Source organism: Lynx canadensis, chromosome E1 (genome assembly GCF_007474595.2).
Source record: "Lynx canadensis isolate LIC74 chromosome E1, mLynCan4.pri.v2, whole genome shotgun sequence".
NCBI lineage: Eukaryota > Metazoa > Chordata > Mammalia > Carnivora > Felidae > Lynx > Lynx canadensis.
This window is the reverse complement of record NC_044316.2, coordinates 36422133-36442021: the sequence shown is the minus strand read 5'-3', so window position 1 is coordinate 36442021 and position 19889 is coordinate 36422133. Positions and strand designations below refer to the sequence as shown.

The window sequence follows — 19889 nt, the reverse complement described above, 5'->3', positions numbered from 1 at the left end:
AGTGACTGAGCCATCCAGGTGCCCCCATTTGTTTTAGATTCCACATATAAGTGAAATCATATGGTATTTGGCTTTATCTGACTGATTTATTTCAGAAGGCATAATGCCTTCTAGGTCGATCCATGCTGTCACAAATGGCAAGATTTCATTCTTTTTAATGGATGAGTAATATTCCATTGTATAAATCTACCTCATCACCTTTAACCATTCATCCATCAATGGACACTTAGGTTACTTCCATATCTTAGCTATTGTAAATAATGCTGCAGTGAACATAGAGAGATGCATATACATCTTTGAATTGGTGTTTTTGTTTTCTTTGGATAAGCACCCAGAAGCAGAATTGCTGGATCATATGGTAGTTCCATTTTTAAGTTTTTGAGGAACCTCCAAACTGTTTTCCATAGTGGCTGCACAAATTTACATTCCCACCAACAGTATGTAAGAGTTCTCTTTTCTGCACATCCTTGCCAACACTTGGTATTTCTTGTCTTTTTGATACTAACCAGTCTAACAGGTGTGAGGTGATATCTCATTGTGACTTTGATTTGTATTTCCCTGATGATGATGAGTGAAGCTGATCGTCTTTTCACCTGCCAGTCGGTCATCTGTGTGTCTTCTTTGGAAAATGTCTATTAAGTCCTCGCCCACTTTTTAATCAGGTTGTTTGGGTTTTTTTGTACATTAAGTTGTATCTTTATATACTTTGGAATGAACTCCTTATCAGATGTACGATTTGCAAATAAATATCTGTCTCACTCAGGAGGCTGCCCTTTCTTTTTGTTGATGGTTTCTTTGGCCATGCAAAAGCTTTTTACTTTGATGTAGTCAACAGTAGATTCTTAACATAAATTATTCAATGTTAAAATTTCTAATTCTCTCACAGATATAATTCTTTATAGTTTATTTGACTCAAGATGAAAATGAGGTCTACACATTAGTTGATATGCCTTTTAAATCTCCTTTTTTTAAGTTTATTTATTTATTTTTGAGAGAGAGACGGGGGGGGGGGGTGAGGAGGGGCAGAGACAGGGAAAGACAGAATCCCAAACAGGCTCTGCACTGTAAGCGTGGAGCCCAACGCAGGACTCAATCTCACAAACTGCGAGGTCATGACCTAAGCTGAAATCAAGACACTTAACCGACTGAGCCACCCAGGTGCCCCTTACATCTCTTAAAGCCTACAGTTAATAAGGCTTTATAATAACATTTTCTTTATTCACTTTGCATTATTTGCTTATGCCAAACTATATTTTTAGGCAATTTACTTTGATAAGGGATATAGGCTTGCCATTTCATAATAGGGTTTTTAAGGTTCACACAGTAGAAATTTTTCATATTAAAATATACTGAATAATTTTCTCAGAAACTCTCCACACCCCTCATGAAGATACTCAAAGAATCTTCAAGCTGGCAAGAAATTTCACTGGCTCATAGTGACCACTGGATTAAAAAAAATATTTTTGTTGTTATATATATTTACATATGGTCTTTCTTAAATTTTTATTTAAATATCGTGTCATTTGCTTTAGGCTCTGGGTCCATGGTGGGCAATTTTTCTACTATTCATGATAATGTTTTTCCAGTAATAAATTTCTAATTAAAAACATTATACCTTGTAATTCAAATCTGATTAAACTATAACTGTTGGTAATTAACTTGTTTTACAAAAAGGGAAGCTAAACAAAATGAAGTATATCAGTTTGCTTAATGCCACAAAGTCATACTGTCATTATATCCAAAAAGTAAAACTAATGTTTAACATCTGATCAATATCTTGCTTTAGATACCTGATTCATGAAATGTAAAAGCTCTACGGCAAAGATCCCAGTGAATTTTCTTTGTAACTTTAAGTGAAACATTAAGTAGAAAAACAAGTTCTTAAAGCAAGCAGGACTTGGATTGTGAAAGGAATCTATGTCTTATTAAAAAATAAAAATAAAGGGGCGCCTGGGTGGCGCAGTCGGTTAAGCGTCCGACTTCAGCCAGGTCACGATCTCGCGGTCCGTGAGTTCGAGCCCCGCGTCGGGCTCTGGGCTGATGGCTCAGAGCCTGGAGCCTGTTTCCGATTCTTTGTCTCCCTCTCTCTGCCCCTCCCCCATTCATGCTCTGTCTCTCTCTGTCCCAAAAATAAATAAACGTTGAAAAAATAAATAAATAAATAAAATAAAAATAAAAAGCTTTTCCCACATTCTCCAATCATATTTGAGCTCACTAAAAGAGCTCTTTCACTTCTGTTCCTTCCACATGAAAATAAACTATTTGGATTATGTTTTATTTTCCCCATGTTTCATTCTTTGTTAACAAACATCATTCAGGAAGGTGACTGTGGGCCAATAAGAAAATTTGGGTGGAAATGTGAGGGCAAGAATTGCCATTAACACACTCGTAAACGCACACTACATTTTCTCACTGTTCACTATGCCCAGGTACTGTGCTAGGGCTTACACATATTACCATTTGTCCTCGTAACAGCACTGCAAATGAGACAGTAAAATACAGTGACGAAGAGCATGGGCTCTGGGACTATGAATGAGCATGAGGTTTCTTACTGTACTTACTATACTAAAAACCACTGACTTGTATACTTTGAAAGGGTGAATTTTGTGTTATGTGAATTCTATCTCAAAAAAAAAGCATATGCCATGGAGTCAGCCTGACCAAGTTAGAATCCTTGAGGGGCACGACATTGAACAATTCTCAACCTCTCTGTGCCTCAGTGCCCATGTCTGTCAAATGGGTTTATTAGTACCTGCTTCATAGGGCTGTTCTGAAAATCAAATAAGAGAACACATATATAGGACTTAGCACAGTGTCTGGAGCATCTCCCATTTTATAGATAAAGAAGCTGAGTTTCAGAGAAATTAAGCAACTTGTTAAGGTCACATGACCTTTAGCTAAATGTTTTGGGTGGGATTTGAACCAGGTCTGTCAAGACTCAACGTCCACGCTCTTTCTACCATGGCATGTTTCTTCTCTAGACTAGGGACAAGACTCTCCCTAACACTATTCAATGGTCACCCTGCTACCACATTAAACCTGGGGTTTAATGGAATGATGGGTAAGAAAGAGTTTGTTTGCAATCTTTTCTATCTCGGGGCAGTCCATCCTCCCAAGCATCTTTCTTCAAAGGTGACCCTTTCAACACATTGTACCAACTCATCACAGACTTTCCCATAACCAGATGTTTAAATGTGTACTACTAAAGAGATGTGTAAATAAGAGATCCTTTATAATTAAGAACTATTTTCCTCCCAGGCACCAGACTCTAGTTTAGTCCAAATATCCTGAAGAACACAGGTGTGTATTTAGGCAAATGCACGGAGTTAATAAAATTCATCCCATCACCTTCCTGCATGAGGATGCTGCCATAGATAAAAATGGTAAGAAAGTTTGAGGCCATCATTTCTGTCCTTTCTCATTCCCTTCCCAATACTCCCTAGTCTTCCAGGGCTTTTTAAATTCTTTTGCCTGCTGTTCTCTTATTTACATATTCTTATTCTTTTCATATCCCTAAAATGTCCTATAGTGCCTTCCAGAGACCTGTTAGTGCCCTCCTGCCCCGCACACTCTGCCAGTTTCTGAATGTGCAATCAGCTAAGATCTGATCCAAAGAGCAAGGTAAAAGATACTCCGTCAAAAAAATGTCTTAGGGGGAAGAGCAAGGCTGGGGCCAAGACATCAGTATGGGTTTTCCAACTTGATCTTTCCTTACTTGTGCTTCCAAATGAGCAAAGAATTTGCTACCTATATCCAATCATTGTTGAGAAGCAAATAGAGTTGTCTGTTCTAAGTAAACTCTTCAATTGTTCCGTTGGTTACTCTACCTCTGTCCTCTAAGAGAGAAAGGCTGTGTAGAAGTTGCCATAAACTGGAAGGTGACTGCAATGCCACCACTACAAGAATCTGGTAAGATCTGCCCTTTGTCTCTGTGGTCCCATATAGTCTCCTGTGTTAAACTCCAAAGTATCTTCTCTTCGCAACACATTACTATGCCGTATCTCTGACACTAATTCTTTATTTCTCCTTTAGGTAATTAATTCTACTCTCACAGTTCCATTCGTTTCTGCCAGTTCACATTCACATTCTAGCCCCTGTGGATTTTGGTTAACATCTGTTAAACCCTGAACTATAGAGGGCCATTGCCTGAAGAGCATATTTCATAGTCTGCAAAGCAAACTGCTACATTAGTACATATAATTCTCTATTCTCAGTCTATGTTTTTAGCCATAAATGCTTTAGGACAGTGAGATACACAGTAATACATCACATTATTTAAAATATTATAAATTTAAAAATATTATAAATACTACAACCAATGTACAAGAGTCAAAAGCCTTTAAAAGTGTAAGGTATTTATTTCTGACTGTTTTTAAAGAAAACCTTATATAGACTTGAAATACACTAAAAGTGTGAGCTAGGAAAATTAAAATTTTCATAAAACTAGTATCATTCCTCACAATTTGAATTTCTCTATGGTATTACTGCTCACTGACAATGGATACACTACAATATTAAGAGCAAAAAAAAAAAAAAAAACCTGGAAAAGTTTGCAATTGATTAAAAAAAGTTTTAGAGCAAAAGAGTTCATAAAACTATTTGCAAGCTTGATCTAAAACACTCTGTGATTCTCTGAAAAAAATGAAAATCCCCCATTTATAATAGGTTAATAATCAATATTCAGAATGAGGTTTCTGACATTCTCAATCAGAGTACTAAAAAGGAAAAAATGCATATAGTTGAAAGACACCCCCTCAAACTGAATTCAGGCAAAAAAAAATCCAATTTTGAACCTTTTAAAAATATGTTCTAATCCTGTCCTTTTTTTTTTTTTTAATTTTGCACACAGCTGTCTGTTGTAGTTTTTAGAATCATGCCAGATGCTGGGTTCATCAAGCAAAAGCAGGAAAACAATGGTTTGAAAGCAATTAGAAGCACCGAGGCTGCAGTGAGGCTCATATTAAAATGTGATAACACTGTTCTAGTGGGAATTTCAACACTACTCTATTTCTGACATTTCTCTGCTGCCAGACAGGCAGGCTGTGTGGAAGACCACTGTGACCAAGGAGGTAACAAACTGGAATTTATTTCTGGAGCAAATGAAGGATTAGCTGAGTTGGAGCCCTCCCAAGGTTTTTATTATGGACTCGGCCACCATTTTATTTGAATGCTACTGGATCCTGTTGGCATCTAACAAAGCTCAAGGAGTAAAAGCATATTATAGCTTTGGTTCGATAAAATAATCTAGCACCAATCCACTCAGAAGGCAGATGCATTACAGCCTCTTGTTGCTAAAAAGCAGGGCAGGGGAGCCCAGCAGGGTGAAGGTTAATTAAACACTCCACTAACTTTCCTTAGATATGGCTAATACCATTCTGTGTAGAAGCTTGTTTAGAAGACACAGAAGTAAACAATACCATCCACACATTTTTAGTGTGAAACCATAAATGGTCAAAAAGCACTCACCTTGGGGCTGAAAATCCCAATAGTACCTGAAATACAAGGAAAAGAATGGAAATAAGTCAAACATATGGTAGATACAGCACCTAGCCCAAAAAGCTTGCTAAATAGTCAATAACCAGCCAAGCCACTACTCACTCTGAGAAAAACCAAAGCGTCCCTGAGATTTGGAAGATTCTCAATGGCCTGAAGGCAACATTTAACTCACTGTAACTCAGAAAATTTTGACCATATTGCTGGAAAGGTCCTAAGAGGTTACCTAGCCATCCATGGTCCAGAGTTTCTCATCAGGAGCCCTACAGGCTTTGAGTATGACAGTTCTTTGTTGTGACAACCTGTCCTGTGTATTACAGGACAATCAGCATCACTGGTCCTTGGCACCAAACACCAGTGGCACTCCCACTTATAATGACAGCCAAACAGCATCCCCCTCACCCCCCAAAACATCCTCAAATACTTCTAGGCATAAATTCTTAATTTTACAGGTGAAACCCAAACAACTGACTTAAGGTCACCTAACGTTTGAGTGTCTATGCCAGGATTGGGGCTCTTACAATTCACTGTGTCATTCCATCGCCTCTTTTATTTTGGGGTATCATTGGCAAAGCCAACAACCCTTAAAGTCTTAAACCTAATGAAATGGCAGTAGCAGAAAGGATCATTTGTAAGTCACCTACTTGGAATCTAATAGCACTTTCCCCCATAGAAGCAATGTTATATATGGCGGCTACCCACAAAAGTCTACTGTACTTTGGATTCCATTTCCTCCTGCCTTCACAGGAACCTTACATTATTCTGTATTGATTTCCTTTTGTATATATTCAACCTCTTCCTCTCAATGTGGCCCTTTCCTTCAGTATTTATGCTTGTATAAAAATAAAGCAAACCCTCCCTCACTTTCTTCATATCCCTCCATCTGCTATCCTCTTTCCCTTCATATCACAGTGAAATTTTCAAGAAGTGTTGTCTGTAGTTTCTCTCTGTTTTCTCACCTCCCACTCGCTCCCCAACATACTCCAATCTTGCTTATAGTAACCACACATTAATTCCTGTCATGGACATAGTGAATTCCATGCCACTAAATAGAATGAATATTTTTCTATCCTCATCTTAACGTCTCAGGAATGTGTATGTGCATTTGAGCACCTTTTTCCTTGGGAGAGAGTCCAGAGTTATTTTTTAAATCAAATTCTTAAAAGAAATCCATAACCCAAAAAAAGATTAAGGAAAAGGCAATACATAGGTAATAATGGAGTGTCTTCCAGCATACCCACAACTGAAATAAGGTGAGTCTACTTGAGAGAGTATCATCCCAGTGAGTACCTAGGTTATTTCTTTATAAGACAAAAATTCAGAAAATGGAAAAGAAGGAGATAAGTGGGGAGTATGTTGCCATAATTCAAGATGAATTTGTGGGAAACTACGAAAGATAAGGAAGAGAAGATGGTGAAGCCTCCTGGTTGACTTCTCGTATTCCTTTCTTTTCCCAGAACAGTTCCGGGCTGGCGATCAGATGAAGAGAAATGTAAGATACTTGGATGATAGGGCAGGGAAAGTTCAGGACAGCTCTGACATGTGCAGTGGAAAGACAGGGAATAAGAGGAGGAAGAGGTGGGAAGGGTAAAGCAGCAACAGCTGGGAAGAAGGGTGTCCATGTTGATATAAAGGCATATGGAGATTGAAAGTGGCTGTAACTTAAGTTGCATAAATTAGTATGATGGGTCAATCTCGCCCTGGCAGACAGCGCAGCTTCCCACTGTACCTGGCCACTGTGAAGAGTTTTTCCATAAAACTCCTTTCTATAAAAAACAGCTAATCAAGCAAATCATCAAAGGGATGAGCAACTTTCCATCTTCTCTTGTGCCACAGCTCTAGCCCCTGATTCCTATAGTTACCCAACCTCCAATTCAATAGAAATAGAAATTAGAATGTGAGTCTGTGCAAGCGTATGTGTATGTGTGTGCGCACATGTATGCATGCATGCGTGTGTGCACTTCTCTTGCCAAAATGTATATGAAAGCAACAGCAGGAACTTTGCTAACCAATGTGGTTCTCATTTATTGACCCAGAAAAAAAAATGGAGCCATGCTGTGGCAGTTTAAAGGCCAACTCTTGGCAAATTATTAAGTAGGCAAAATATGTTATTGATGATCTCAACCTCTTCTTTTGTCCTCTCTCCCCCACAACCCCTACTACAATGCACACACATATCTTCAGTTCCCCTCTCTACCTACTGTAAAGTGCCCTTGGGTTCCTGCTTTCTCTTTTTAGTTAAGAAGATCTTGTAAGTTCACATAACGCTTATGTTTTATTTTTTAAATTTTATTTTAAAGGGGATGGAGATGAGCAGAAGGAAAGAGAGAGAGAATCTTAAGCAGGCTCCACACTCAGCATGGAGCCCAACGCAGAGCTTGATCCCTCAACCCTGGGATCATGACCTGAGCCAAAATCAAGAGTTGGACATTCAACTGACTGAGCCACCCAAGCACCCCACCAAGAGTATTGCTTTTGCCAATCATAGCTGTATCATATGAAGGCTGATTACAAAGAAATAATTCAGCTTAATGGTATTAAATAAAGTAGCAGGTCTATCTAGTTGATGTTAAAAAGCAGAATCCACTTTAATCTTGATGACGTTGTAATTAAATATTTCTGCCAATAAAAATCATATGTAGAACTTGATGTGGAATGGCATGAAGGGGAATGTTAGTTCCCTTCATTTTCAGAAGGTATAAAACAATCCTGCTACCCTACCTTTCCCCTTTCTTCTTACCCTAAGCCTTAATTGTGCAACAACCCTCAAGAAGTTTGTTCATACACACACCTCTACCCCACAGCTCACAGAGGATACTTCTTTTTAGAAGTAAGGCGAGAAGGTGAGCAACCTCATCCCTCACTGCAGGGCACTATGGATTATTCTTTGCTGAACACAACACATTTAAAGTTTTGATCTTGTTTCATTAAACATATCCTATAGATGGCCTTCATCACATTCTCTGGAAAGATGACTCCACACTAGAGAATTCTATGCTCTTTAGGAGGCATTTAGTCAAATCCAGCCAACAGCTTCTAATTCTTTTCCTTCATTCTGAAAACAATTATCTCTTAGCTGGAGACTCCAACAAGTCTGAAACTAGAAATTTTAAACCAAAATGCAAATACCACAATAGAATTATATAGAAGAAAAAGCATAGGCACATGCACACATGCCCGCGCGCGCGCGCGCACACACACACACACACACACACACACACACACAGAGTTGTGTTTATCCTAAAAGCCTCTGAGAATTTCATATCAGGCCTGTGCAGATAGATAACAAACACTTCTTTAATCTTCCCTTTGAAGCTTCAGCTTCAATATGAAAAGGAAGCTATCACTCCGCGGCAATATCCATACTCAACATCATCAGGTCCATGCAAATGATATTTGGAACTGGAAAAAGATGAGCACAGAATGAGCAGAGAGAAAATGCTGCAACCATATTGATGATTATTATTTTCACATTCAGTCAAAACAAATCCATCTTTACTTGTTCCTCAAAAAATGAAAATAGAAGAATAAAATTTCCTAACGGTCGGCTAGGCAGAATAGCCTAGAAAATTTACAGTTACATTACATGTCAGACAAAGTTTGCTATTTTTATTTTATTTTATTTTATTTTATTTTATTTTATTTTATATTTTATTTTATTTTATTTTATTTTATTTTATTTTATTTTCCAAATTTTATTTAAATTCTAGTTACTTAACATGCAATGCAATATTTGTTGCATTCTACTTGTGTTTTTAAATTAGGTTTTCAGTGAAACTTAGGGAAAGGTAACAACAAATAAATTGAATTCACCATATTGAGGGGATCTTGAATCTATAGCAGCAGCAGTAGCAGTAGTAGTAATAGCAAGGACAGTAATAACAACATTAAGATTTCTCGAATATATTGCTGGACACTGTTCTAAATACTTCTCTTATATGAACCCACTTCCTCCACACTGTGTAACCCTATTATTATGCTCATTTAATAACTAAGGAAACCAAGGTATTGAGAGGGGAGATAACTTGCTCACGGTTTACTCGGCACGTAATGAGGCAGACAAGTTTCCAATTTTAGCAACTAGTTCCAGAGCATGCACTCTCATAAAAAATTGAGGAGGAAAGTCTTAAAAATATAATCTAATTTAAAAAACACTCAGCAAAATTCACTTTTTTCTCTAGATACATTTTACCATTGTAACAGAATTCAGTCACTCAATCAACAAATACTTGTCGAATGTCTTGTATATGACAAGTGTTTTGCTCTGGTGCCATGGACAAAATGGTGTCTAAAATACATAGAGTCCACCTGCTGATATATTTCAGTATCTTTCAAACTGCAAACAAACTGGTCTAGTTTGCTACTCAAGAGTCACAGAACACTAGATGTCTGCTAAAAATGAAGCTACTGACTCTTAATTAGACTGGAAAGTTGGGGTGGGTATCAAATTCTTGACTATGGAGCTAACCAATGAACATAGTTATTGAGATTAAAGTACTCAGAGCTTTCACCCCTTAGCTAGCTAATTAGATAGATCCTGGTGAAGTAGGTAAGACAAACTACTTTATCCTCTATTACTGAAAATATCTCAGAAAGAAAAATAATTCCATCTCTTGATTATAGCAAAGGTTAGCATATTCAGCACTTAACATATGCTAGGCATTGTGCTATGTATACATTTTATATGTATTATTTTATTTAACCTTCATCAAAACCCTATGAGGTCAGTACTATTACTATTTCCATTTTACAGATAAGGAAACTGAAACTCAGGAAGGCCAACAAACTTGACCAAAATCACACAGCTATTAAATGGCAGAACCAAGATTTGTATCCAGGTCTCCTTGGCTCAGAGTTCAAGCTCTTAAATTCCACATTAACTGTTTTTCTATTTACTGTACTATAGGAAATAAATCTACTATTAAGAGAAGGTATAATTGTTTTGTCAGACAGTTTAGCATCAGAGAGTAGTTAGACCAGACATCTTTAACTTGGAGTCCATAGTTGAGCTTTAGAAGACTCATAAACTCCCTAAAATTATGGGTTAAAATCAATCTATGTTTTCTTTTCCCTTGAAGAAGAGTCCATAAACTTCATTAGATTTCCAAAAATGTCAATAACTCTTTTCCTCCAAAATGATAAGACCCTCTGGGTTAGATGAATAAGGTTGCAATGACATTATAAAATAGCTACCCAGAAAGGCCAACATCTGTAATGTTATAAATCTAGAACATCTAGATGATTTTTTTTTGCAACTAAACTATTAAAGGTGTTATTTTACCTGTGACTTATGGAAATTTAAAACACATCATACATTCTCTGTCTTGTTAAGCCACCTGCTAAACAAAATTGAATCTCTTCTTAAGGATGTAAATTTGAACTTTGGTTTTTATACCAAAACCGTGGTGCCTTCTAAATGGATAGGCTGTCTGCGATACTCAAGGTCCAGAGATGACTTCTATTTCCCTCTTGACTATCTCTGTTCTCTGGTAATGGCTGTCTCCAAACAGACTGCCAAGAATGAAGTGTTATACTGATATTAGTAATGGAATCTTAGAATTCAAATGGAAACCTGGTTGACCAGGGCTTCAATGGCAAGTTGATAACACTAGTAAAACCCTTGCAAATGGCCTTGATCAGCCACATGTAGAGAGTTATATATGACCAAGGAAATGGCTTTTGTGAACAATACTAATAGTCTGTACACTACAGATGTTTCCTAAAACTTCATTTCTCACTTTGGAAGATTCACTTGATTTCAAATTTTCTTTCTAGTACCAGTGTTTCATCTACTACCTTGCAAAAAGAATGGACAAGTGGCAAAGGGTAATATGGCCAACGACACCCAAGAACAGAAATGGGAAAAGAGCACCATCTGGTGGAAGTCTCTGGTGGAGGCCTCAGAGGTTGGGACCCAGGGGTTGGGGCACCAGTCTCAGAAATAGGCAGGAATGGGAAGTCCCCTGGAGGGGAGCTGGTGCCCCATCTAGCCCAGTACCTTCAATCCATCAAAAGAACAGGACCTTGTATCTGCCTACAAGAAGCTTACAATCTGGTCTAAACTATGAGATATTTATACACGAACAGATGTCAATCTAAGATAGTAAATAACAAATACTGTGGTAATAGCAGAGAAGCATATAACTCATGTAACAGAAGGATCTGCCATAAGTTCATAGGTTCTCTTTTTGGACGTAATATTTCTGTGGTCTTGAGACTATATCCACAAATTTAAAAAATTGTTTTTAATGTTTATTTTTGAGAAAGAGACAGAGCATGAGCAGGGGAGGGTCAGAGAGAGAGAGAGAGAGAGAGAGAGAGAGAGAGAGAGAGAGAGGCAGGATCTGAAGCAGGCTCCAGGCTCTGAGCTGTCAGCACAGAACCCAATGCAGGGATCAAACCCACAAACATTGAGATCATGACCTGAGTCGAAATCGGATGCTTAACCGATTGAGCCACCCAGGTGCCCTGCTATACCCACAAATTTTAGAAACCTACTCTGGAAGACAACACAATGTTCTCTTACTTATGAACTGGTCACAATTCAGCTTTCATTAAATAATAAACAAGCATTGTTATCCAATGTTGACAGTATTGATTTTTTGGAAGTCTGTTCCCAGACAATAATAAAGAAATAAAACAAAACCTTACTCACCAGTAGAGTCTTCCATAACACTTTCACTACATGAAATCCCTCCCACAGTCAATCCAACATCCACTCGGATTCCAACAGTAAGAGATCTACATGCTTTCCTCAATTAGTCAATGATTATGGTCTTTCACCACATCACTGAAAACCTGCATTCAAATATCCCTTCTCCTTTGTTCTAGCATCAGGACTGCAAATTGTGGTTGTATGTCTCATAATCTCCATGCTCCCTACGTGTAATAGGCAACCAATTATAACTCGATGAACTATTAAAGAAAAATGCCAGCCAGGTATATTGTGACCAAATAAATGACTATAAATGTCAAGTCGGAGTTTAGATTTTTTTTTTCTTTCTGTAGATAAAGGGGAGCAGCTGAAGAACCGGTTGTTTGGTTGGTTGGTTGGCTTGCTTGTTTTTAAGGACAGGGAATGATGTCCACTGTGATAAACCAGCAGAAATGTGCAGCCTGGAGGGGAAGGAAAAAGCCTGAGAGACAGTTTACTGAAGACCAAGAAGAGGGACAAGAGATTTGACAACAGATATGGAGGCAGGCTGGGAATAGACTGTCAAGAGGAAAACCAGAGATATCTTTTGGTTCCAAACTTGTGTATTGGAGAGAACAAGGCAGCAATCACCTACAAAGAAATCCAGCTGATCACCATGTTTTAAACTGTAGTATCTTGGGCTCTGCCATTTGTGTCTGTGTTGATGCTTGGAACCTAATTTTATTTTATTTTTGCCTGCTTCAGGTTAATAGCTACTCTTGGGCCACCAAGACTCCTAGTTATCTGATTAGTAAATAACTGCTATCTGCATGACACTGTGACTGTGGACCCTATACTCATTGAATTTTACAGCTGGAAGGACACTGAAGGTCATTTAATCCAGCCCATCACTTTATAGATGGGAAAACGAAGTATGGAGAGGTTATCTGATTGCATCATAGAAGTTTAGAAGTCCACATTGTGAAGCTACCACAGTTTATCTTGTGCAGAATCAGGGGGCAGGTTCAAAAACATGATATTCACTCGAAAATTCCTTTGGTATTTACCTTGTTATGAACATGATCACATTATTCACCTGAGAGCAAATGTTACATAAAAATATTTAAGCTGGACTAGTTCTTAGAGCTCATCTAGGCAGAGTGGATTTCTCAACATTAACATGCCAACATACCATCTATATCTTAAGTTATGAAGGCTGCATTCACTCTCTCAAACATTAATAAATCTCTGCAATTTGCCAGACACTGTGAGGGACTGAGAGTACAGAAAGCCCCAACTGTGAGACTGTTTGGCTGGAATGGTCAAATTGTGCAGGAGTGATTTGATTGGCACAAAACACACACAAGGTAAAAACTAGGGCCAGAAGAACCCAGGTCTGGCTAATGCCAGAACCCATCTTACTGCTTGCAGATAAGGGTTGCTGAGGGAGGATCTGGGATCAGATAGAGGAGGATGCCTGGTAGGGGAGGGAGGGGGGGTCACAGAGAGGCCAGGCCCAGGATGCAGAGGGGCCAGTCCCCTCAGAACAGATGGCAGAGGCCCAAAGCAGGCATGTTTGAGAAGGGGATATGGCAAGATTCTGAGTGGTTTCCAACCTGCAAGCCTCTTTTTTATCTTGTGAAGTAGGCAATGATGTCATTCAAGAGTGATATGATAAATCTGCTAAGGACTGGGGAGCAGGGTGGGAGGAGAGGAAATTAGAAATGTTGCTAAGAGGAGGCATGTAAAGTAACTGCCAGGTGTCATTAAGGGCTCGGCTGGGGTTGGAAACTAAGACTTACTAAGTCCCACTGCGTAATTTTTCTTCAGCACTGAGTAGCTGCCCAAGTATAAAAGCAGAGAAGGTGGATGGATAGTTGAATTGATCTGAGGTTAAGGTTCTTCTAGGCTTGTGAGATGAAGGACAAGAAAGTAAGAGAAGACTGGAGGGCATGTCCTGGGGCTTAGGCTGGGGCAGGAGGGAGAGACACCAATGGCCAAAGACTTGACTGTAATGCCTGTATATAGTGGAGATTTTTCACAATCAATTAAAATATCCAAAAACAGGAAATAGCATTATTCTTCTCTTTGCTCTCAGGACTCTCCTCTGTCCCACCAGTCTCAAACCTCTCCTATCTCTTGTTCCCCGTTTTAATGGATGACATCTCTGCCCACCCAACTGAAACTCAGGAACTGCCCCTTCACCTCTTTCTCAATTACTGTGGACATCCCATCAAACACCAAGACCTGTAAATTCTACTCCCTTTATATCTTTTAATCTAGCTCCTATGTCTACAGATGCTGGATTCATTCAAGCCCTCAAGATGCCTGACTCATATATTGATATCACCACATCCTAAGATGTCCACCTGCCACCCTGCTCCTCCCTGACCCATTCTCCCAGTGCTGATGAAGAAGGAAGTGATGAGCAAAGTCTTTGCAGACAAGTCTGGGTCGGAGTCCCAGCTTCTCCACCTTCTAGCTGTCAGACTTTGGCTGCAGCCTCAGTTTCCTCATCTTTTTTTTTTTAATTGAGTTATAGTTGACACACAATGTTACATTAGTTTCAGGTGTACAACATAGTGACTCCACAAGTCTATACATTATACTGTGCTCACCACAAGTGTAGTACCACCTGTCATGACACAATGCTATTACAACATCACTAACTATATTCCCTGTGCTGTACCTTTTATTCTTATGACTTACTCATTCCATAACTAGAAGCCTGTATCCCCCACTCCCCTTCCACCATTTTGCCCATTGCCCCACCCCCTCCTTTGGTTTCATCTTTAAAATAGAAATAAAAGCTATACCTGCATTGTATGGTTTTGGGGAGGGTTAACTGAGATCATGCGCACGAAGAGCTGAGCACTAGGCCTGGCGCCTGGCAGGCCTTTGGTAAATGTCAGCTGTAATGTCATTACCACCATGTTATTCTAATGACCTAAAGTGCAAACCCAGTCTTATCATTCCCCTGCTTGAAATCCTGCAGTGGTTTACCCCAGCTCTAGCTTTGAGGCTCTCCCCTCCTCTGTTCACACTGCAGCTCTCACACGTCTCTGCTCTCTCTGCCAGCACACTTTCTCCATCGTGCCCCTTCTTGTCCCAGTGAACCCTTGGTGGTCCTTTGGTGCTCCCATAGCACCTCTATGTATGCCTCTGAGCAACACCTACAATACTGCACCACAGTCCTCTTGTCTCTCTATGTCACTGAGCCCTCAGGGCGCAGTGGCACAGAAATTGGGCTCAATAAATGCTTGCTAAGTAAGTGAATGGACATGAGAAACAGAAGGGCCGTCTGAGTTCAGCCTAAGTGAAGCACAGAGCGCATTTCAGGGAGGGGTCAAAGACAAGGCTGGAGACACAGGCAGCAGGCAAGGCTCTCCAAGCAATGCCATGGGGTATGGATTTTATCCCAAAGAAGATGGGGAAGGATACTTTCATTTCCCTCTAAATTACTCACACGAAGGCAAGAGGGAAAACCAGGAAGAAAACCAAAGGAGGAGAAGACAAGGAAGAAGAGAAAGAGAAAAAATAAGAATGCTTTGTTAAGTTAAAACCTTTATCCAAACGAAGAGTTTTTCCCCTTCAAAGACTGGCTTCAAAAAATAACCACAATATGACCGGCAAAAATATACTTCAAAAGACACGACCGAATACACATTGTAGTGGCAAGAATCCAATATATAAATACAATCAATTTGTTTCTTCATTAAAAGCTTTCATGAAGAAAATGATTTAATACAAATGCTAAAGCTACTGACACAGATTAATTGAAAAATAACAACAGGATCCTAATTAAAGACATAATATTATTTCACTCATTCATACCACTCCAAAATCTGAATAATTAAATATATAAAAATAGAATCTAAAATGCAGGCTTCTACTGGTAACCACTCTAAAAGCTACAATGAATTACTTACCGAAATTTTCAAAAACCTCATGCCCTTATATATACACTTTCTTCCAGTTAGGAACTGAGATATACACACAGAAATTCAGAGATCATTTTTAAGTTGTTTCAGTTTTGCCCTCAACTTGAGTTTTTTTCCTAATTACACAAGATTCTATACTAGAATATCACTTTCCCATTTATTTCTTTGTACCGTATCTATAGCAGTCATAGTTAAATCCTTACAGGAGGGTCCCAATTATCTAAATCATAAAGAATCGAACTGCTTGATCTAAAGGCTAATGACTAAAAAAAAAGAAAAGAAAAGAAAAAAATAAAGACTAGTGACTATGTGACCAGTTCTATGGCTGTATCAATATGAACCAGGGGTCACCAGCAGTTCAACTACAATCAATCAGTCAATCCTAGAACTTACCTGACCCATCACGGGGCCAGGACTTTGGTTCTGTCCCACTTTAAGGGATTTTTCAGCATCAGAAATGTCTCCACATGTTGCCAGGCCACACATAAGTGCAAAAGACAGTAGGCAAACATCATGCCAAAGGAAGGACCAAAGCCAGCTGCTGCTGACTGTATCCCTATGCCCCACCCTACAAGTCAATTAGGTTAAAATGTTGTCAGCTACTTGCTGGTCTTAAGCCCTGTTGGTAAAATTTTCCTGTCAATGATCCCCAATCATACTGGGGGACCCTCCTCACCACCCAACTAACAGCCTCAACTCACACTTCCCTGTCAAATCCTTCTTCCTTCCTTCCCCTTCATTATTAAAATTCATTTGAAAACCAAAGTAGTCCCTTACCTTAAAAAAAAAAAAAAAAAACAACTTCTGATAAAGATTTTTACATATACTTGCCCGATTTTAAGACTCTCCTGGAGCCCTTATTGAAACATGAATTCCCAGAGATCACCCCAGACCTAGTAAATTAGCATCTCCAGGGTATAGACCTAGAAAACTATTTTTTAGCAAGATCCTCAGGTAATTCATATGATGGGGCAAGCTTGGAAAACATTATAAAGGAAATGGGTATTTTGCCAATGGTTGTCTGTTAAGAAAATTCTAGACAGGTAGGCCCCAGTTCAAGTATAGTCTGTGCTCCATTTCCAGTTGCTTGGACCTTGGAATGCATTTTCCTAATGAAACAAAATAATAGTGTTAAGTATTCTGGGCCAGTTTCAAAAACCCATGAAATCTTAGAAACAAAACAGAACAGTGATTAAATCTTGTTAACAGATCTGAAGTATAGTAGATACAATCTTTCATTTACAAACCAATCACATTTCAGAAGTTGAAGCATAAAGTTGGCTAATTTTTCTGTAAAGTTCCAAGAAATGGTTAGGTTACCTGGCTATCCATAAAAGCTTATTAAGCCCGTAACAAACCAAAGCCAGCTATAGAACCAAGGATATAAACATGAGCTTGGTGTCCTCAAAGCAAAAGATAATGAGAAGGAGAAATGATATGCCTTCCTTCTCTGGGCATAGGAAACATAGGCAAACTCTGACATTCTTACCCTCTATTCTCTTTGCAACCATCTCCCACCTCCCAGGTGCCAAGGATTCACATGTTATCCATAGCTCCCTACTAAAGCATCAGCTTACATACCCCTGCCCAGAGCTTTCCTCTCTCAAATTACCTACTTCTCTCAAATCCAGTCAAAGCTCTCATTTCCAACGTTTGGTTCCATCCAATCTTTTCCAGGTATCTCTCCAGTTACTTCCTTATGCTTAAGAAACCAAATTACCCTTTGGTTCCCAAACATGGCTAAACTTTACCTTCTCTGTATCTTTGTACCTGCTATTTCTGGGTGCCATGTACCTCACCAAAACCCATCCTTTTCAATCCCCAGCCAAGCCATGATGCCATCTCATAGCCCTGAAGGTTTCTCAGATCCCCTCAGCCAGAACTGACTTCTTTCTCTGGGATTTCACAGTACAATCTATGTGTACCTCTTCTAAAGCTTTAGCCACAGTATATCTTGAGTTATAGTTATTTATGCACGCTTTTACATCTTTCCCATTGGGTTATAAGTTTCTTGGGAATATTTTTGGGGTATCTAATTAAGTAACATGGGTTATATTAGGCACTTTTATGCAGGACAACAATCCTACTAGGTGCATGTATTGTATAATTATTTGGTTTATCCAGCTCAAAAATAAGTTACGGGAAGACTGGAATCTGTGTCATATTCACCACAAAAATGCTTTGCAAATAGTATATGCTCAATAAACATTGAATGAATGAATGGATAAAGTTATACTCTTTGCTTTTTATAAAGAAATTGAGCCTCAAAAGAGTGCTGGCCCAACAATCATACCGCCTGGGTTCAAATCCCAATTCCAGACCCTAACAGTTGTGTAACCTTGAGAAAGTCGGTTACCTCTCTGAATCTGTTTTCTCATCTGCTAAATAGGGATTATTCAATATTCATCTCACACACCTATGGGGAGAATTAAATGGGATAATGTGTGTAAAGCCCTTGACAATGGGACTGGCATACAGTGCATGTGCAATGAATGTTGGCTCTGTCATTCTTAAATCACAGACGTTAGAGTCTCTGAAGCCCTCATTCTTCCCAAGGAAAAGGGTCCTCTGATGCTTTGATAACCCTCAGTGTACCTAACACTGTTCATTACACATAAAAAGTAGGTTCAACAACTCACTGGCCACTGAATTTCCCAAGCACAGTCATCTTAACCAAAAGTTACAAGAAAACCATTAAACAGGGCTAATGCACATGCATGTGCACTCAAAAGTCTCTTAACCCTCCAGGTGAATTTGTATTTTAAAATAAGGTGATGAGCCTAAATAAATTTCTAAATGGTGAGACTCCAGGTATGTAACAAATTGAAATCAAACATTTCAGACCTTCTATAGAAGATATCTGTGAGCAGTGGTCTACATGCTGGCTCTGGTCATGAGTCTGGCCACTCACTGGCCCAGTAACTTCTTGAAAAACAGGGTTATGTCATGTGTGAGACTGTCTTGATTGCCTGGCATCATTCCCAACAGAGAGTAAACAAAGAGCCAATAAATATTTAAGCAAATTAACTGCTTCCAGTTTGTAATCTTCATCCTGCTCTTAGGTGATTCCATTTCTCTTTATGACCAACATAAAACTCAATCATGGTGACTGATGTTTTGAGAAGGAGGAAGTGAGGGGTTTACTCACGCACCATCACTTTGGGAAACTAGTCCCACAAACCCAAATGTTTTACTAGTCACACAAAGTGTAGATAATCCTTTTCTAATGAAGGATTCATCCTGTGTCAGTTCAGTGCAGCTCAAAGAGATAATATCTAAGAAATGAAAGTTGTTCCCAGTCAGTCATACCTCATCTAATGAAGACCTTGAGAATGAACTTCCTTTATTTAAAAAAAAAAACAAAACTATTTTTTAGCAAAATCATCATAAATTACTCAAAGGATGGCTGTATTTCATATGGCTCAAAAATAATTTTACTTTCATGTGCATTTATGGGTGTATGTTTGTTTTGGCACAGGGTAAAACACCTCCAAATCTTCACAAGAGTGACCCAAGGCCATACTACACAATTAAAGCTTAATTTCCTCTTTTGACATCTCTTTTCCCCTCAGTTCCAACTCCTTTCTCACCTGGAAACCAAATACTCTTTGGCTATTAAATCTGTCCCTTTTTAAAACAGGAAAGGCTCTGATCTCAATGACTTAGTATTAAATACATATTCACTGTAGAGTTGGAAAATACAAATAAACAAAAAGGAGAAATTAAAAATCACTCAAACTCCACTTCCTAGAGATTACAATCATTACCATACGTTTTTGGTGGGGTGGGGTACCTGCTGGCTCAGTTGGTAGAGCATGTGA

The 19889-nt window shown here is 38.8% G+C and overlaps 1 protein-coding gene across 3 annotated transcripts in view; it reads right to left on the bottom strand.

Annotated features, from left to right (window-relative positions):
* Window positions 1–19889, bottom strand: part of SKAP1 (src kinase associated phosphoprotein 1) — a 287749-nt gene that overhangs the window by 224479 nt on the left and 43381 nt on the right. For all 3 annotated transcript variants that reach the window (XM_030296974.1, XM_030296975.1, XM_030296976.1), the window contains exon 3: window positions 5467–5492. In XM_030296974.1, the coding sequence (XP_030152834.1) occupies window positions 5467–5492 (26 nt within the window). The remainder of the gene's footprint in view (window positions 1–5466; window positions 5493–19889) is intronic.